General features: G+C 40.2%; 1 protein-coding gene across 7 annotated transcripts in view; it reads right to left on the bottom strand.

Annotated features, from left to right (window-relative positions):
• Nucleotides 1-17,500, bottom strand: part of PHACTR4 (phosphatase and actin regulator 4) — a 73,589-nt gene that overhangs the window by 29,952 nt on the left and 26,137 nt on the right. For 5 of the 7 annotated variants that reach the window (XM_063453644.1, XM_063453698.1, XM_063453689.1 and 2 more), the window contains 5 exons: nucleotides 4,241-4,390; nucleotides 2,652-2,732; nucleotides 2,179-2,286; nucleotides 866-1,153; nucleotides 257-728 (listed from right to left, as the gene is read on the bottom strand). In XM_063453644.1, coding sequence (XP_063309714.1) covers nucleotides 257-728; nucleotides 866-1,153; nucleotides 2,179-2,286; nucleotides 2,652-2,732; nucleotides 4,241-4,390 — 1,099 coding nt within the window. The remainder of the gene's footprint in view (nucleotides 1-256; nucleotides 729-865; nucleotides 1,154-2,178; nucleotides 2,287-2,651; nucleotides 2,733-4,240; nucleotides 4,391-17,500) is intronic. The other 2 variants (XM_063453652.1, XM_063453672.1) reach the window with 1 other exon arrangement.

Genomic DNA, 17,500 nt, shown 5'->3' on the forward strand with positions numbered 1-17,500 from the left:
GTCAGACCCTAGGAATATATATTCAATACGCGAAAAAAAACCCAAAAAACCTCAAGTTCCCAAGTCTCACTCAAAAAATTTAAAAAGAGTTTTAGCAGTCTGGTGCTTTTACAGATAGCACTACGAGGGACTGAAATTATTTTCTGAAATGGTTCACTCTCTCAAGTCGAGAGGGAACTACTTTGCACTCCTCATGAGAAAAATAAGTCTAATAAAATAGTATACAAGTCATGATGGAGAGAAAAGTTAAACTCACACTTTGAGAAGTTCAATAGTAACAGGCAGGGACCTCACTCTTTGTTTCTCTTCACCAGTGCCCCCATCATTGGCCACAAAGAGAAGGGAATGTGCCCGTTGACTATTGTCCAAGGTGGATATTGGTTGAGGGCTGCTCAAAGCCTGCTGAATTCGAATGTGAAGAGGCAGTAAGGGGACGTTGGGGATTTGTTCTTTTTCCTCTTGTGTACTGGCAATAGGTTGCGCAAAGGGTGCATCCTGAGTAGGAGAAGGTGGACTGTGAAATGGAAGTGGTGGAGATGGAGGAGGTGGCGGTGGTGCTGGGACTTCCTTTACAGTAAGTGGAGGAAGTGAAGCAGGACGCGCAGTCTTCTCCTTGTTGACCACATTGTCTACATGTGGCATAAATCCTCGCTTGTTGGGAAGAGGAGGAGAAGGTCTTGAGCCAGCAGGTGTAAGTGTACTCCCTCCGACTGCCATTGACAGCTCCGCTACAAGGAAACAAAAATAAATACATTTAAAAAGTGTTACACTGACTCTCTGGAGGGATGTGTGTACCGACTTGTTGTGGGAGCTCTGCAAAGAAATACTCAATGCACACAGATATTCAATATTCACCATTACTTACCCATCAATGGGTTACTGTTGCGATTTTGAGGTTTGGGAGGAGGGATCGGGGGTTGTTTGTGTGCTACTGGGGGTGGGAGCTTGGTCCTTGGTGCAGGAGATGGAGCAGAATTTGCTGTCCGAGAAATGGTAGGTGAAGAATCAACATTTTGTTCTTTATGAACCTCCTGGGTGATGGAGCTAGAAGTGGATAGTGGTCTTTTTGGGGGTAGAAGTGGTTGTTTTGTGGGCTCTTTGAAGACATCCTTCACAGGATTCACTTCAGATGTGGGACGATGCACTGCAGATTCTAAGTATACAGAATTAGAATATTAGGGAAGCAATGGAGCATATCTCAAAACCCTACAAACTGAGCTCTGCCATAGTGCACCTGTGTACTAGGTTTCATTAAAACTTATAAGCTGTACTGACCCATTCTCTCAATATTTTTATTAGTGATATTGCAGAAGGTATTGATAGGTTATGTATTTTTGCTGATGATACAAAGAATAAGGTTGATGTTCCAGGATGGATAAACATATGGCAAATTTAGGTAAACTAGAGATTTTTTTTAAAAAGCTGTGGCAACTGACATTTAATATGGATTAGTGCAAGAATGCATCTTGGGCATAAAAACCCTGGGGCAGAGTATAGAATATTTGACACAGTCCTAACCTCTGAGGTAATGGATTTAAGGGTAATTATTTAAATTACTTAAAGGTAGGCAGACAATGTAATAGAGCAGCAGGAAATGCTAGAAGATTGCCTGGTTGTATCGGGAGAGGTTTTGGCAGTAGAAAGAGGCCGCACCATTGTACGCAGTACTGGAGACCATATCTCCAGAAGGATATTAAGACTTTGGAGAGAGTTCAGAGAAGAGCTACAAAACTGGTTCATGGACTGCAGGGAAAAACTTGCCAAGAAAGGTTAAAGGATCTTAACATGTATGTATAGCTTGGAGAAAAGAGACGGGGGTATATGATAGAAACATTAAAATACCTTGTGATCATTTGCACAACCAAAATAAAGAATAAAAAAAAAAAAAAACATTAAAATACATAAAGGGAATCACAGTAAAGGAGGAGGCTATATGTATATTAGAGGAGCAAAGGTTTCAAAATAATATCAGGAAGTATTACTGAGAGGATAGTAAATGCATGGAATAGCCTTCCAGCTGAAGTGGTAGAGGTTAACACGGTAAAGAAGCTTAAGCATGCGTGGGGTAGACATAAGGTAAGGTCAGGGACTAACAAAAATATTTAGAAAATTGGGCAGACTAGATGGGCCAAATGGTTCTTATCTGCAGTCACATTCTATGTTACTGTGTAACTTTACCTGGTTCACCATTTCTTTTCAACACAACCTCATCTTTCTGAGGCTCTGCAGGCACCACATTTGTATGCCCATTTCTTAAAGTAGGGGAATCGGAGATTACTGGAACATCTGGGAAATTAGGCAAAACAAAATAAAAATATCAACGGCATAGAATAATGGGTATATTACAGTCAGGTCCATAAATATTGGGACATTGACACAATTCTAATCTTTTTGGCTCTATACACCAACACAATGGCTTGAAATGAAACAAACTCTATATACAAACTGTTGTAATTCCTACACTGTTCACCTGATTTGGATGTAAATACCCTCAAATTAAAGCTGAAAGTCTGCAGTTAAAGCACATCTTGTTCATTTCAATTCAAATCCATTGTGGTGGTGTATAGAGCCAAAAGGATTAGAATTGTGTCGATATCCCTATATTTATGGACCAGACTGTATATGTAAAACTGCAGGGATGTGGCACTTACCTTCCTCGGGCACCTCAATCAATACCCCTCTCTTCACCAGCTCCTCTCGAGGTTTCCGCATAGAGATCTTCCGTTCTAAGACTGAAGAAAAATTTTAATTTCAAAAGTTAAAATGCATATTCTCACAATCAAAACATTTTAGGAGGCCAAACGAAAGCATTCCTCTCTAAATAAGGTGAGAGGGGGAAATGGATCAGGATAACCATCTTCTCATAACCAGGGGTTAGAATTACATGAGCACTTTCATTTCTGGTAGCTAAAAAAGTACCAGATAACATTACAATAAAACCAATACAATGACTGTGTACGCATCATCGTGTTTGTAGCATGTCAAGTGTAAATGTGTATATCAAATAACTAGGTAGTTGGGTAAGTGGGTGGTCTGCTAAACCTAACTGGAACACTCCTGCCCCATAACAACTCATATCAGCTTAAGTTGGTATTTAGTGTTCCTTTAATGGCATACAAGGCAGTCTATATCCAATTGATGAAAACCGGTCACACATTTGCTACAGCAACATCTACTTATTGGACTGCCACTGTAGTATAGTGACTTTGGTAATAAATAAATAAAAAAATAAATGTAAAAAAATAAAAAGTTTGTCTCACATGTTAGATACAGATATGGGTTAAAGAAACACTACAGTGTCTGGAATACAAACATGTATTCCTGACACTATAATCCTTGAGTGGCTGTTTAGGTGACCATAGACAGTCTCGCCGCGGCAGGCTTCACCTGCATGGCTGAGATAAATCTTGATTATCTCAGCCAATACAATGTGTTCCCATAGGAAAGCAGTGGGAGGCTATTGCGCTTGTACAGCACCAATAAGCATCTCCTCAGAGATGCATTGAAGCCATGCATCTCTGTAGGGAATTTTTAGCGACTCCATGTAGCGGGTGGATACAGAGAACGTAGATGCTGCACACTGTGAAACACTGGATTAGGAAGCATCTCTAGTGGCGCCAGACTGACTACCACTGGAGATGTCCCTAAGAAGCAATGTAAACACATTGAAAAGGTAGCATTTGCACTGAAAAGCCTGCAGGAACATACTAAAAGGCTATATACACCCAAACCACTACATCAAGCTTTAAGCCTGTAGTGTATTTGTTTTATCGAGAAAAGTAAAAGCTTGATTATTTTGGGTTTGTTTTAATTTCTTCTCTAATTTTCAGCTATTTTGGCCTTAAATCTTAAAATCACTTTGAATTACTGACTGTTCTCGTATCATTCTATCATACAGACAAGAGAAAAGGAAAAATGACAAGACAGTAAGATTACATTTGGAAAAGGAATGGCAAAAGAAAGAAAGAAATATATATGATGGACTGTGGGAGGGAAAAAAAAAGGGCAGTTTTGGAAAAGATAGAGAAGGGAGAGACAACTGCAAGCAAGACATTTTGGAAATCAAAAAAGACATACGGGATAGTAAATGATGGCAAAGATGAGGGCCATTGGAACATATTCAGCAGGGATAGTTGACAGTGTTGCGCATCCAATTATGCCTTTCAAGTGTAAACATCAATTTTGTACTTTGACAGCTTTGCCAGTGTGATCCACTCAATCTGCAAATTTTGTGTCTCACCCTCTGAGGTCTCTCGGAAAGTATCACTAGTCTTTCTTTTCCGCCATTTCCAAGGCTTGAAAAATTTCCCAATCCCAGAAAACTTGCTTTTCCTCTTAGTGGGAGGAGTGGGGGGTGCTGGCGGCATGGTTTGAGGGTCCCCCTCCTCTGCTGGAAAGAAAATAGATAAATTAGATGCAGCTTGGAGGCATAAATCTTTTTTATAACAGATAATGGCACACTAGTATAAAACACAGGAAGAAGGAACTTCTACTGCATATGAGTGTGAAGTGGAAAATGGATCAGCAGCAACACAATCTATGCATTGTACCAGCAAAACTTCATGTTGATAATGTACAGGTTCACACACACAATGTATACTTTCGCAACTGCTAGATCCTTGCTACAAGCAGTACAAGTGGATTGATGACAATGTTTTCGTAACCCATACTGAAAAGTTAAAAGCATAATTTGCCCATATGCCAACATTATTGCAGAGTTCTTAAAAGTTGCACCGTATATCTTCCCACGGTTAAAAGGGACACTAAGCATCAGTACCACTAGAATAGCTTTAAGGGACACTATAGTCACCTGAACAACTTTAGCTTAATGAAGCAGTTTTGGTGTATAGAACATTCCCCTGCAGCCTCACTGCTCAATCCTCTGCCATTTAGGAGTTAAATCCCTTTGTTTATGAACCCTAGTCACACCTCCCTGCATGTGACTTGCACAGCCTTCCATAAACACTTCCTGTAAAGAGAGCCCTATTTAGGCTTTTATTGCAAGTTCTGTTTAATTAAGATGTTCTTATCCCCTGCTATGTTAATAGCTTGCTAGACCCTGCAAGAGCCTTGTGTGTGTGATTAAAGTTCAATTTAGAGAGTGAGATACAATTATTTAAGGTAAATTACATCTGTTTGAAAGTGAAACCAGTTTTTTTTTTCATGCAGGCTCTGTCAATCATAGCCAGGGGAGGTGTGGCTAGGTCTGCATAAACAGAAACAAAGTGATTTAACTCCTAAATGACAGTGAATTGAGCAGTGAAATTGCAGGGGAATGATCTATACACTAAAACGGCTTTATTTAGCTAAAGTCATTTAGGTGACTATAGTGTTCCTGTAATGTAGTAGTTTTGGTGGTGTCCTTGCACCCGTTCCTCAGTAATAACTGCTTTTCCTGGCAGAGGTCCATAATTAAATTTCTCTCTAAAAACAACTTTAGTGCTCAACATGAAGATGCTGAACGCTTCCAATAGAGATGCACTGGTAGAATACAAGTCTATTAAAAATATGCTAATTGGTGCAATTCTGAATATTTTCTGTGGATAAGTATTGAATTGGCTGATAATGTGTAATGAGCATCTTCGCATGGAGCAGACCAGCGAGACCAGCACTGTGAGGGATGGAATGTGAGGATAACGTCATTATTTTAGGCATACAGAGGGGCAAGCACACATTCAAAGCTGAGGAATTATAAATTGAAATATGCTGGTCTGACACCATGGATATCTGCACAAAGATGGTTAAGTTGAATTGATTAATACCACCAGTTGGAGACTTGCTGAGACTTACTGAGCAAGGGCAATAAAGACATGCAAAACTTATTCAAGGGACACTATCATTGGGAATCCATAACAGTGTTCCTAATGCTACGGTTTTAAAGGCCTTCACTAGTATTAGACCTTTCCAAGAACACAGTTGTACACTTGGATGGCTTCTGTGTTTGGTTCAGATACCATTCTAAAGGATTAACATCTAGTGAAAAGTGTATGCAAGTCTACAGTTACAAAGGAAAGGAAGAAACCTGAATATGGGAGAAATTACCTTAAAAATATAAAATACTACATGACAGATTGTTGTCAAGGAACAGTCTATGTATGACTGATAAAGTAAGTACGCAATCTTTTATTTAAAAAATAAAAATAAAAATAGAAGACCTATGTGTCCATTAACAATAAAACAATGACAATCAAACTGGGTATATTATGCCGTGTACTTTAATGCTAGAGAAAAGAGGGGAAAAAATACCTCATGAACAAGATGAAGACCAAGGTAAAACAAAACAAACATTTCTCCTGCAGTTCCCATAGACACAAATGCATATTTCTATTATTTGAACATGAGATCCTCAGTATTTTCTGTTTTATTAACTAAAGTGAATATTCAAAGTGAATTTAAAGTCAATTTAATATTTAAGACAAGGGTAGCTCAACTGAAAACATAGCTGACTGAGAATTTTTACATTTCAGCTACTCTGACCTTAAATTTGAAATTGCATTTTAATTCTCACTTTAGTGAGTAACTCTGCAATTATGTGAGATTTTATATAAAGCCCTTCATAAAAACTTTCAGGTTATATAGTTTTATTTTTGAGTATATCTACTAAACTGATTTTTATTTATTTTGCATTTGGCAGTGGAGTGTCCCTTTAAGTAACAAAATAATTATACAGATTGGGTCAGGGCAGTCTCCAATATAATATTACTCATATCACGGGGGCAATGGCCTAGCAGAGGAGAGAGCTGGACGCAACGGTGTAGTGCTCCGCCCCTAAGACGCTGTATACAGCATACTTTAGCAGAAAATACTGAGTGATACCAACCACAAGATGGAAAAAAGGAACCCTAAAAAGCATCTTAAGAAATGTGATGAACCCAGGATCACAGTTCTGGAGGTGTTCGCCGCACATAAGTCTGGGCCGACAGAAGACCAAGATAGCGCCGGACTGGGCCTCGGCCTGACACCGATCTCGCCACGTGCGGCGGTCACTGATGAGCCTTATCTGGGGGACACCACACAAACACTGGCTAAACTTGCGGGTGAAATTATCAAATCCACAGCTGTCCTACAGGCCGAGATCCACGCCCTGGGGGAGAGGACCAGACGCCTGGAAGAGTGCCTCAAAGGCACTACCAGAGCACACAATGAGGCCTAGGTTAACAGATTCACAGCTCGCATGGCGGAGACCGAGCTAGCAGTGGAAGACATTGCCAACGCTATATGCAGTCTGAAGAGCTGCTTCCCTTACCACTGGAATGGCAGGAGGCTGGAACTCGAGGCCACTAAGACCGACAACTGGTATCGTACACCCACACTAATACCGGTAATTGACCGGGTTAGAGTTCCCTACCTGTTTTGCGAGCTGGTATAGTTTTGTGGTAACCATTTGCCACTAGTAATTTTTTTGGTGTAGACATTGTTGCACTAGTAGATGTATCACTAAATAGCCAATCTCTAATGCTGTACCTGAGCAATACAGCATTTAAAGGGCATGGCTTATCTATATTTACCGGTGCAATTTGATCGTACCTTTCCTTTTCTCCCTATTTCTGTCTTTCCTAAGCTATTCCTTATGTTCCGTAAATTAAAAAGAATGAAGTCCGATATTGCTTTCATACAAGAAACGCATTTACCTAAACATGTCAAGTTTAAATTAAGGGACCAAACCTTCACAGTGGCTCACGCACACCAAAAAAGCAGCGGGGTGGCGATTCTGATTAGGAACATTTGCCCAATGAAAATCAAATCGACTGACAGATGACGAGCGGCATTATCGTAACTCGGACCCTGTATTCTCATACAATCCATCTGATTAATGTATATGCCCCCAACCAGCCAGACCCTGGGTTTTGGGACGCCTTACAATCTAAAGTACGGGCACTGCCGCACGGCATGATGTTAGCGGGCGGTGACTTTAACGCAACGCCGAGCCCTGCAGTGGACAGAAGCGTGCATAGCGGGGGTCCATCGATCAGAGACAGTCGAGGGGAGGAGAGAAACAGAACAAATTACTGTATCGCTTTATGAGGGGCACGGGCCTCGTGGATGTCTGGAGAGCACATAATCCGAGCGACGTAGATAACACCTACTACTAGGATAGATCTCTTTTTAGCCAACGACAGTCTCTCACGCACCATGAGATCCATTACGTGGTCTGACCACGCTGAAATTACTGTTACCCTGAGGAATCTCTGCTTAGCGTCCTTATGGAAGTAGAGACTTAACACGTCACTTTGACACTAATTCCACCCCAGACCAACAAGTGAGCACCATTTGGGCAGCCCATAAGACAGTTATGAGGGGATCCCTTATTTGCCTAGCTACCATGTGGAAAAAAATGAACGCAAAAACTAGAAAGACTATCAGAACTCAAAACATTACAACAGCGACATCAATCACGCCCTAACAGGCCTGCGGCGGGTGGAAGACGGGAGACATGCTATAAGGGAATTGCTTCTAGATGATACAGCCCGGGCCATGACTTGGTCCAAAAGGACTTTTTATGAAAAAGGGAATACGATGGACACGCTGCTGGTCAGGACTCTTAAGCCCCGACAGACTCGCACATTACGTCCATAAGACATAATGAAGGTCCATAAAAACCAACCCCCACGACATCAGAGGTCTTCACGGACTTCTATAAATTACCATCAATCACTCTCTGGGTGACAGGAACACGGGGAACAGAGGAGGCGAGCAAACTCAGAGCTTTTACTTACGATTACCCAAGCTACCACATGAGGCTACAATACACCTGGCAGCTGAAATCTCGGAGGAGATCGACAGGGCAATAACCGGTCTGAAAGGAAATAAAGCTCCTGGACCCGACGGGTTAGACTGGACCTAGTATAAGACATTCCGTGAAGTTCTAACACCCCAATTACACAAACTCTTTAACGACTTTAGGGGGACTGGGGTGCCAGGTGACGACATGTCCTTGGCTACTTTAGTATTGCTACCCAAACCACACAAAGACCCTCTGCTACCTGGGAGTTACAGGCCTATATCATTGATAAACTATGACATGAAGCTATTAGCCAAGATTCAGGCAGACAGACTCATTCCATATTTAAAGTTCTTAATAGACGCAGATCAAGTAGGATTCATAGCGGGGAGGCAACTTTTCAAAAACACGTGCAGAAACATCAACCTCATATGAAAACAAGTAGTCACTATTATGCCAACACTGGTTGTCTCAATAGAAGCCAAAAAGGCATTTGATAGAGTCAAGTGGCCATACCTATTTACCCTACTGACACACTTAGGTTTTCCGAACGAATATATATTGTAGTGGTGAAGGCCATGTACAGCAATGTACAGGCATAAGTGCAGATCACTGGCACCCTCAAGCACCTTTTCAACTACATATTGGCACTACACAGGGTTGCCCTCTGCCACCCCTATTGTTTGTTCTGGCACCCCTCATATATGGAGTCAAGGCGGGGGGGCGGGACTTTGTGGTAGCGGCTTATGCGGATGATGTGCTCTTGACACTCACGAGGCCCGCAGATTCTATGGCTGCCCTCAAGGAGGTCCTCAACTAATCTGGGGATATATCGGGCTACTATACACTGATTATCTTGTACGGAGTGGCCTATTGATTCTTCAGGCTTAGCCGTAACTGACAAGTCTCCTACTCTATATAGAATCTAAAATGTGTAGTCTCCGCTCAATGCTAACAAAATGTCCTTTGAGGTCCATTCTTACTTCTTAATCCACAACTACTTACGTTTGAATATAGTCTTAATGTCATGATATAAAAACGTGCATTGTTTTCTTCCCCCATGCCTTGCCTATCTAATTGGAAGTTCATTATTATATTGTGTATATATGCTGTTGGGGCACTGTAAATACATAGGCAACTGCTTTTACTTTGTGCACGCAAAAATAAAGAATTTAAAAAAAAAACATTTGACCAGTTCACAGGGGAAGAATTACACCTGAAACATATGCCAAGACCTGCATGCCAGGTGAATAGTTTTCATATGGCCATGAACAAAGGGAGCAGAGACACAGATTTCTTGCAGACATTTGTTGAATGTGCTTTTTTGTGCACTAGGTATGCGTGTCCCTTTAAGCACTTACATTACAACTTCACTGGTACATAAAAGTAACAGGTCGGTACGACTATCACACCGGTATAAGAAATACTGTCTATTAAGGCTCAATTGTGGTTTTAACATACATTTGGAAAGACGGTTGCAGTGAGCATGCAGTCTACGTCATCACCAGAGTGCGGCTTGTGCTTCGAGACAGCGGAGCAAACATGGTGAAAGGAATGAAGCGTGCAGAAGTGTCAGATCTCAGCTGCATAGCACACACCCTGCAACATGTGGTAAATGATGGTATGTCAAGCCAGAGAGCTGTGATCGATAATTGCCATGCTAAAGAAGTGCGCAAGTCATTTCCACCATTCATTCATTGCCAAGCACCGACTGAGGTGCAGTCAGTCAGACTTTGGCCTGCCCCAAAACAGCCTGATTCAGGCTGTTCCAACACGGTGGAACTCCACACTCCACATGCTACAAAGAATGCTGGAACAGAAGCAAGCTCTTAACATCTATTCTGGTGAACATGGAGGATAGATATTCTTGCCCTAATGCTGATCAGTGGGAGATTGTAGCAAATCTTATTCAGACCCTCCTCCCAATAGAGGAAGTGACCCTAGAGGTTAGCCATAACGACTCAAGTGCGTCATCCGCCATTCCATGTGTGAGAGAGTGCTGAAAATGCTTCAAAAGAATGACGGGCCCAAATTGATGCCATGTTCAGTGTTTTATTGGGGCCTCATGTAGAGGATTCTCTAACTGAATGATCTGGGTTGCTCCAGGAACTGGTCCTGTGTGTAGTGTACCCTACCCTATGCCCACTACCATTTCCTCTGCTACCCAAGAACAATACCCGTCTGATGACTAATCATATTGTCTATGTGTACTCTCTAATTGTTATTTTTATTTTATTATGCAACATAATTTGGTTCTGTAATTTTTCATTTTTATTGCTGAAGTGCACACCCAGGACAGGAGCCTTATAAGTTATGCTACCTTTACTCAGCTAGAAAGGTTAGGTTACTCAACATTTATTTTGTTTTAAATGTAATTTTCTTTATTATATGCATTAAACCATGTGTTTACAACGTTAAATTGACACTAATGCTAAGCAGTTAGGCAACAAAACAAATATAGCAATCTAAGTATGGGCGATGTGGCTATGTGCAATTTAACATTGCTGTTCTTGTTACCTTTTGACTGATATTTATTTAAAAAAAAAAAAAGAAGAAGTGGTCTAATTTGTTGTAATTTGTTATATTATTCACCATTGTTTTGCTGCAATCTGACTAGTATGTTTCTGTATTTATTTTTATTTACCAATGAAAAAGAAGGATTTACAAAAAAAAAAAAAAAAAAGCTAAACGTCAACAATAAACATATTCATTTAAGAGCAGATTTGTGTAGAAAGTTTTTTTTTTTTTTTCTTCCAAAAATGAAAATGCACAGAATAGCTGTATAAGTTATCGGCTATTGGGCTGAAAGCTCACAGATTATCGGTATCGGCTCTAAAAAAAAATAAAAAAACGGGGAAAAAAAATTGTCAAAATTAGGGATCGACCAATATTTTTTTAAACAGACTTGCTTCTGTGTGAAACTTTGAAAACTCCTACCACTGGTGAGAACATCTTTAACTGTATCCAGAAGTACATGAACACACACAGTATAAATTGGGACAAATGTGTAATGTGTGCAGTGATGGTGCCAAAGCAATGGTTGGGAAAGTTGCAGGCACTGTGACACATAAGAAATGGAGCAAAAAAACAGCACCAGTTCTCACTGTGTTGCTCACAGACATGGTAGCTAAAAATATTTCAATCTCACTTAAAACTGTGCTAGACGAATCGGTCCAGATTATTAATTTTATAAAAAGTAGACGATTACAGTCACTATTTAAAATTATAAGTGAAGATATGGGTAGCCACCAGTCTGCTCTGCTTTTGCATTCAGAAGTCTGTTGGCTATCACGAGGTAAAGTCCTTGTTAGAATATTTGAATTGCGTCAAGAGTTGTTTGCATATTTCCAGGATCAAAAATATGGATAAACTGATCGATTAACAAACACTCTGTGGTTATCCAAAGTAGCATATCTTGCAGACATATTCCCAAAATTAAATGACGTATGTTTATCACTCCAAGGAAAAAACACTTATTTTTAATGCAAGAGATAAAACATTTTCACTGTCTCGTAAGCTGCCGTTTTGGACCTCAACGGTTGAGCAAAATAATTTAAACTCTTTGCCAACACTTAAGGATTTTCTTGAAGAATTAGAAATTAAACATGAAGATGAAATTGTAGATCATCTTCGCCATTTAATCACATCTTTAATCAGTATTTTCCATTCTTGAATGAAAACCGTAATGACTGGGTTCGAAATACATCCATAAAAGACAAGCCAGCCAATTTTTCAGGTGTAGATTTTAGGAATCTGATCAATATAACTTCAATCAACTAACCCAAAAATGTAAAGAAGTTTCTCTTATTGCTTTTTGGGGTGATTTACGCAAAGAATACCCAGAATTGTCCAAACGGGCAATCAAAGTTCAGTTGCCATTCGCCAGCACGTACTTCTGTGAAGCTGGGTTCGCGCTCTACTCTGAAACAAAAACAAAGTATCGAAATCGACTTGACGCAACTGCAGACATGCGAATACAATTGTCAACAATTAAACCAGATATAAAAAGAATTTGCCAGCAAAAGAGAACATTACACTCTGCTCATTGAAAGGCTTCCGCTGTGCTACTCTACATCACACTTTCTTGGGAGGGTTCCAAAGTGTAGCTATACTATGTCACAAAGTTCCACGGGAAAAAATTAACACATTTTGTAAAAGTTTTAGATATTAAGAAATTTTTATTTTTCAAGTTCTGCATGGTATGTGTATTTTATTGCAGTTAAACGGTATCACGACATTCACAGTTGGTGTTCAATGATGTCTCACAAGCACAACATTACTGTAATGTACAGTTTCACTGAGTTTGGAAAGTTATATGGTCAAATAAGGGGTTTTCCTTTTTTTTTTTTATTAAAACACATTAAAGTTTGCCAGATTGGTTTGGTGGGCCCATGTTGCCTTTGAGACTGTATGGTAGCACAGGAATGAATATTATTGGCATCATGCCGTTTGCAAAAGTAGACAACGCAGAGTATTCAAAATGAGGTATGTTCAGTCTTTAATAGCCACCAATGTCTCGTTTCCACTGAGCAGTATGGTTCGGAAGGGTTAGAACGGTCCAGCCTATTTAGGCGAGCATTTCCACTGCAAGTTGGACCGCCAGGGCGCATGCAAGGTTTAGACCAAATTCCTAGCATTCCTTGATGTTTTCCTGTCTGCCAATCAATGGATTGTGTAGTGACACCAGTAGCTCCGCCTTAACCATACCATTTTCTAAGGACCTACAACTGAAGGAGGTCCAGGAATGGTGCGGTTTGGTTGTATAAGCCACTTTCATAATGGAAACACTGAAAATAGCGTACCAGACCATACCAACCCGAACCGCTCAGTGGAAACGAGGCATTAGACAAACCCACACACAAAAATTGCACTTTCAATCATTACAAGTTTTAGTGTTTTAAAAAACACTTATATTTGTGTTTAAGGAAGTCTCACGAGTACAACCTTTATGTTTTTTTGGAAAGTTACAGGATGAAATATAGAGCTTGCAAATTAAATTCTCTAGACTTCCTGCCTGGGTTGTCAGACAGGTCCCCCAAATTATAATAAAATTTCATAACTATGTTAAAATAATACACACAAAAAAATAAAAGTGTGTTTCGATATCTACATAAAAATATCTATATCTAAAACCCTGCTAAAAGTCCAGGTACGGACTGAAATGTCGATGTGACCATATCTTGGCGTATAAAGACACATGTTCTTGCAACAAGACCAGTAAGTGCCTTTCTTCATGGATATTTATGTTATTTCATAACATATGAAAGTGTAGGATCGTGAATAAGGTATCTATAAATATCAAAAAACGGTTTTATTGAAATTACATACACACTATATATATTATATAACTTATTAAAGCATCTCATTAATATATTATACATACATAACTGCATTCTAAGTGTATTTTGATAATATCAAAATACAGGAACAAGGAAAGTATATACACAAAAAACGGTCCTTAAGGACCACGGACGGACCCGATACCTCATAGGGTAATTAGAGCTCTGGAAGTGAACATGATCGCTTGCAGCAGCTCTAATGGTATTAGATGTTGAGGCATCGCTGTAATACCTCCCTGACTGCCGGGGGCCACCGGAGATGAATAAAATTAACCCCTACCCTCTCTCCCACTCCCATGCACTTACAGATCGTCAGGCTCCTCCGCGATCGTACTTCTTTGCAGGAAGTCTCTGGACTGAGCCCAGAGAGTCCCCCCCCCCCCTCTATCGGTGTCCACAGTACTGCCAACAGGGGGACTGCCTGAACTGACAAGCAGTCCCCCTGCTGGTGGGAAAGTAAAAATAAAAGTTAAAAAAATATATATATAATAATTTAGAAATAAATATATATATGAAATTTTATTCTAACTGTATTTTGATAACATATCAAGATACACATATATATTCTAAGGGTATTTTGATATATTATCAAAATACAGTTAGAATAATATATATATATATGTATATTAATATAAATATATTTATATATCTATCTCCCCCCCCCCCCCCCCTTAATGACCATGGACGGATTATAAAAAATACCTAGTATGACATCTGCAAATAGAAGCCCTGGACTTACCTGGACCAGCGATCACGGTGGACTGCCGGAGACCCCAACAGCAGCTCCGACCACCCCGGTGCCATGTGATTTCCATGATCACATTGCCGCAATAGGAGTCTAGGAGCTGCCAGCAGGGGACTGTCTGAGCTGTCAGACAGCCCCCCAGGATGCTAAAAAGTGAAAAAAAATATATATGTATAACATATAATAATTAAGCCATTTTAGAATATATTATACATATATGGTTTCATTATAAGTGTACTTTGAGATATATACACATATCTCAAAAAGCACTTATAATGAAATCATATATATATGTATAATATATTATAAAATGCTTTAATTATATTATACATATATAGGAAATAAAAGTGTGAAAATTATATATATATATATATATATATATATATATATATATATATATATATATATACATATATATATACATATATATATATATATATACATATATACACATATATACACACACACACACACACACACACACACACACACACCTCTAGATATAGACACATATATACACACATAGATATAGAAAAAAAAGGAAAACATTTATAAAAAGCAAAAATGCTAGCTGGGTGAACAACATATCCAAAAATCACCCAGATCAAGGGGTTCAGAAATTTTATGGAAGTCATAGTTTTGCCTAGGCATGGTCCCATGCCCAAAACAGTTCCATAGAATCGCGGCTAAGTGCCGCTAGAGAACTGACCGGGAGATTTCATGCCAAAAATAGTTCCAGGGCATTCATGGCTAAGTCCCCCTAAGGTCTATTCGTGGTTTTGGTCCATGTGAACAATATGGCCACCACCACGTGTTTGAATATCGAATGGTGGCCACTTCGACTGTTCGGGAGTTTGAAGTGCCACTTCAAAAGTTCGAACTGTGGGCATAAAAATCCAAAAAGGCACGAACAGTGATTTAAACCCAAGTTTTATCACAGGGGCCTTAGACAGGGTAAAAGGATGGCAAGTAGTCAACTCTAAACCTCAGTGGCGAAGTGGCTTTCGCCACACCTATACATGGAGGGGTATTACTGTACTCAGAAGATGTTGCTGAACACATACACAAAGCCTGGTTCAATGACCGTGGAATTACTGTGTTTGATTGGCCAGCAAACTCGCCAGACCTGAACCCCATAGAGAATCTATAGGGCATTGCTAAGAGAAAGATGAGACATGAGACCGAACAATGCGAAGAGCTGAAGGCCGCTATTGAAGTATCCTGGTCTTCCATAACACCTCAGCAGTGCCACAGGCTGATAGCTTCCACGCCACGCCGCATTGAGGCAGTAATTGCTGCAAAAGGGGCCCAAACAAAGTACTGAGTTCATATGCATGCTTATACTTTTCAGAGGTCCGATATTGTTCTATGTACACGCCTTGTTTTATTGATTGCATGTAATATTCTAATTTACTGAGATTGTGGATTTGGGGTTTTCATGAGCTGTAAGCCATAATCATCGCACTTATGACAAATCACGGCTTGAACCATCTTGCTTTGCATGTAATGCGTCTATCACATATATAAGTTTCCCCTTTTACATTGCATTACTGAAGTCCCCACCAGCTACCGGGATCGACATGGATCGCGGACAAAGGTAAGTGTATGGCGGCTGGAAACCGTTAAGGCGTACCATGCCGCCCTAACAGCATTTGAGCAGGGCAGCATGGTACACCGCAATTGCGCTAAGGGGTTAAAACCACTGATGGGCAACATGAATAACTGATTATATCATTACAATGGCACCTGTCAATGGGTGGGATATATAAGGCAGCAGGTGAACAGTTAGGTCCTGATTTCATGTGTTGGAAGGAGAAAAAATGGGCAAGCGAAAAGATCAGAGTGGCTTTTAAAAAAGCCCAAATAGGGATGGCCAGACAACTGGGTCAGAGCAACTCCAAAACGGCAAGTCTTGTGGGGTGTTCCCAGTACGCACTGAATCATATATCAAAAGTGGTGCATAGAAGTAAAACCAGTAAACTGGCATCAGGGTGATGGGTGGCTAACGTGGGGGGTGCTAAGGCTAGCTTGTCTGTTCTTATCACACAGGAGAGCTACTGCAGCTCAAACTGCTGAAAAGCCATCATGCTGGCCGTAAAAAAAAATATATATTTTTTATTTTATTTTTTAAGTCAGGACATTCAGTGCATCGCTGTTTGCTGCCAATGGAGCTGTGTAGTCACCAACCACAGAATGCCCATGAAAGTCCCCTGTCAACTGCTGAAAATGCCTTTGATGGGGACATGAGCATCAGAACTGGATCATGAAGCAATGGCAGAAGGTGTCCTGGTTTGATGAATCACGTTATGTTTTGGATCAGTTGGATCATCGGGTTTGTAAGCGTGGTTTACCCGGGGAAGAGAAGGCAGCACGGCGGAGACAATCTTATGCTATGGGCAATGTTCTGCTAGGAACCATGGTTCCTGGAAATTCTTGTGGATGTTTCTTTGACACATACCACCTACCTAGAGATTGTTGCAGACCACATACACCTTATCAATGCAACAGTGTTCCCTGAGGACAGTGACCTCTTTCAGCAAGATAATGCATCCTGCCAGACTGTAAAAAAATGTTAAAGAATGGTTTGAGGAACATACCAAAGGGTTCAAGGCTTTGCCTTGGCTTTCAAATTCCCCAGATCTCATTATGATTGAACATCTGTGGGATGTGCTGGAACAACAAATCCAATCCATG

Source organism: Pelobates fuscus, chromosome 1, assembly GCF_036172605.1.
Source record: "Pelobates fuscus isolate aPelFus1 chromosome 1, aPelFus1.pri, whole genome shotgun sequence".
NCBI lineage: Eukaryota > Metazoa > Chordata > Amphibia > Anura > Pelobatidae > Pelobates > Pelobates fuscus.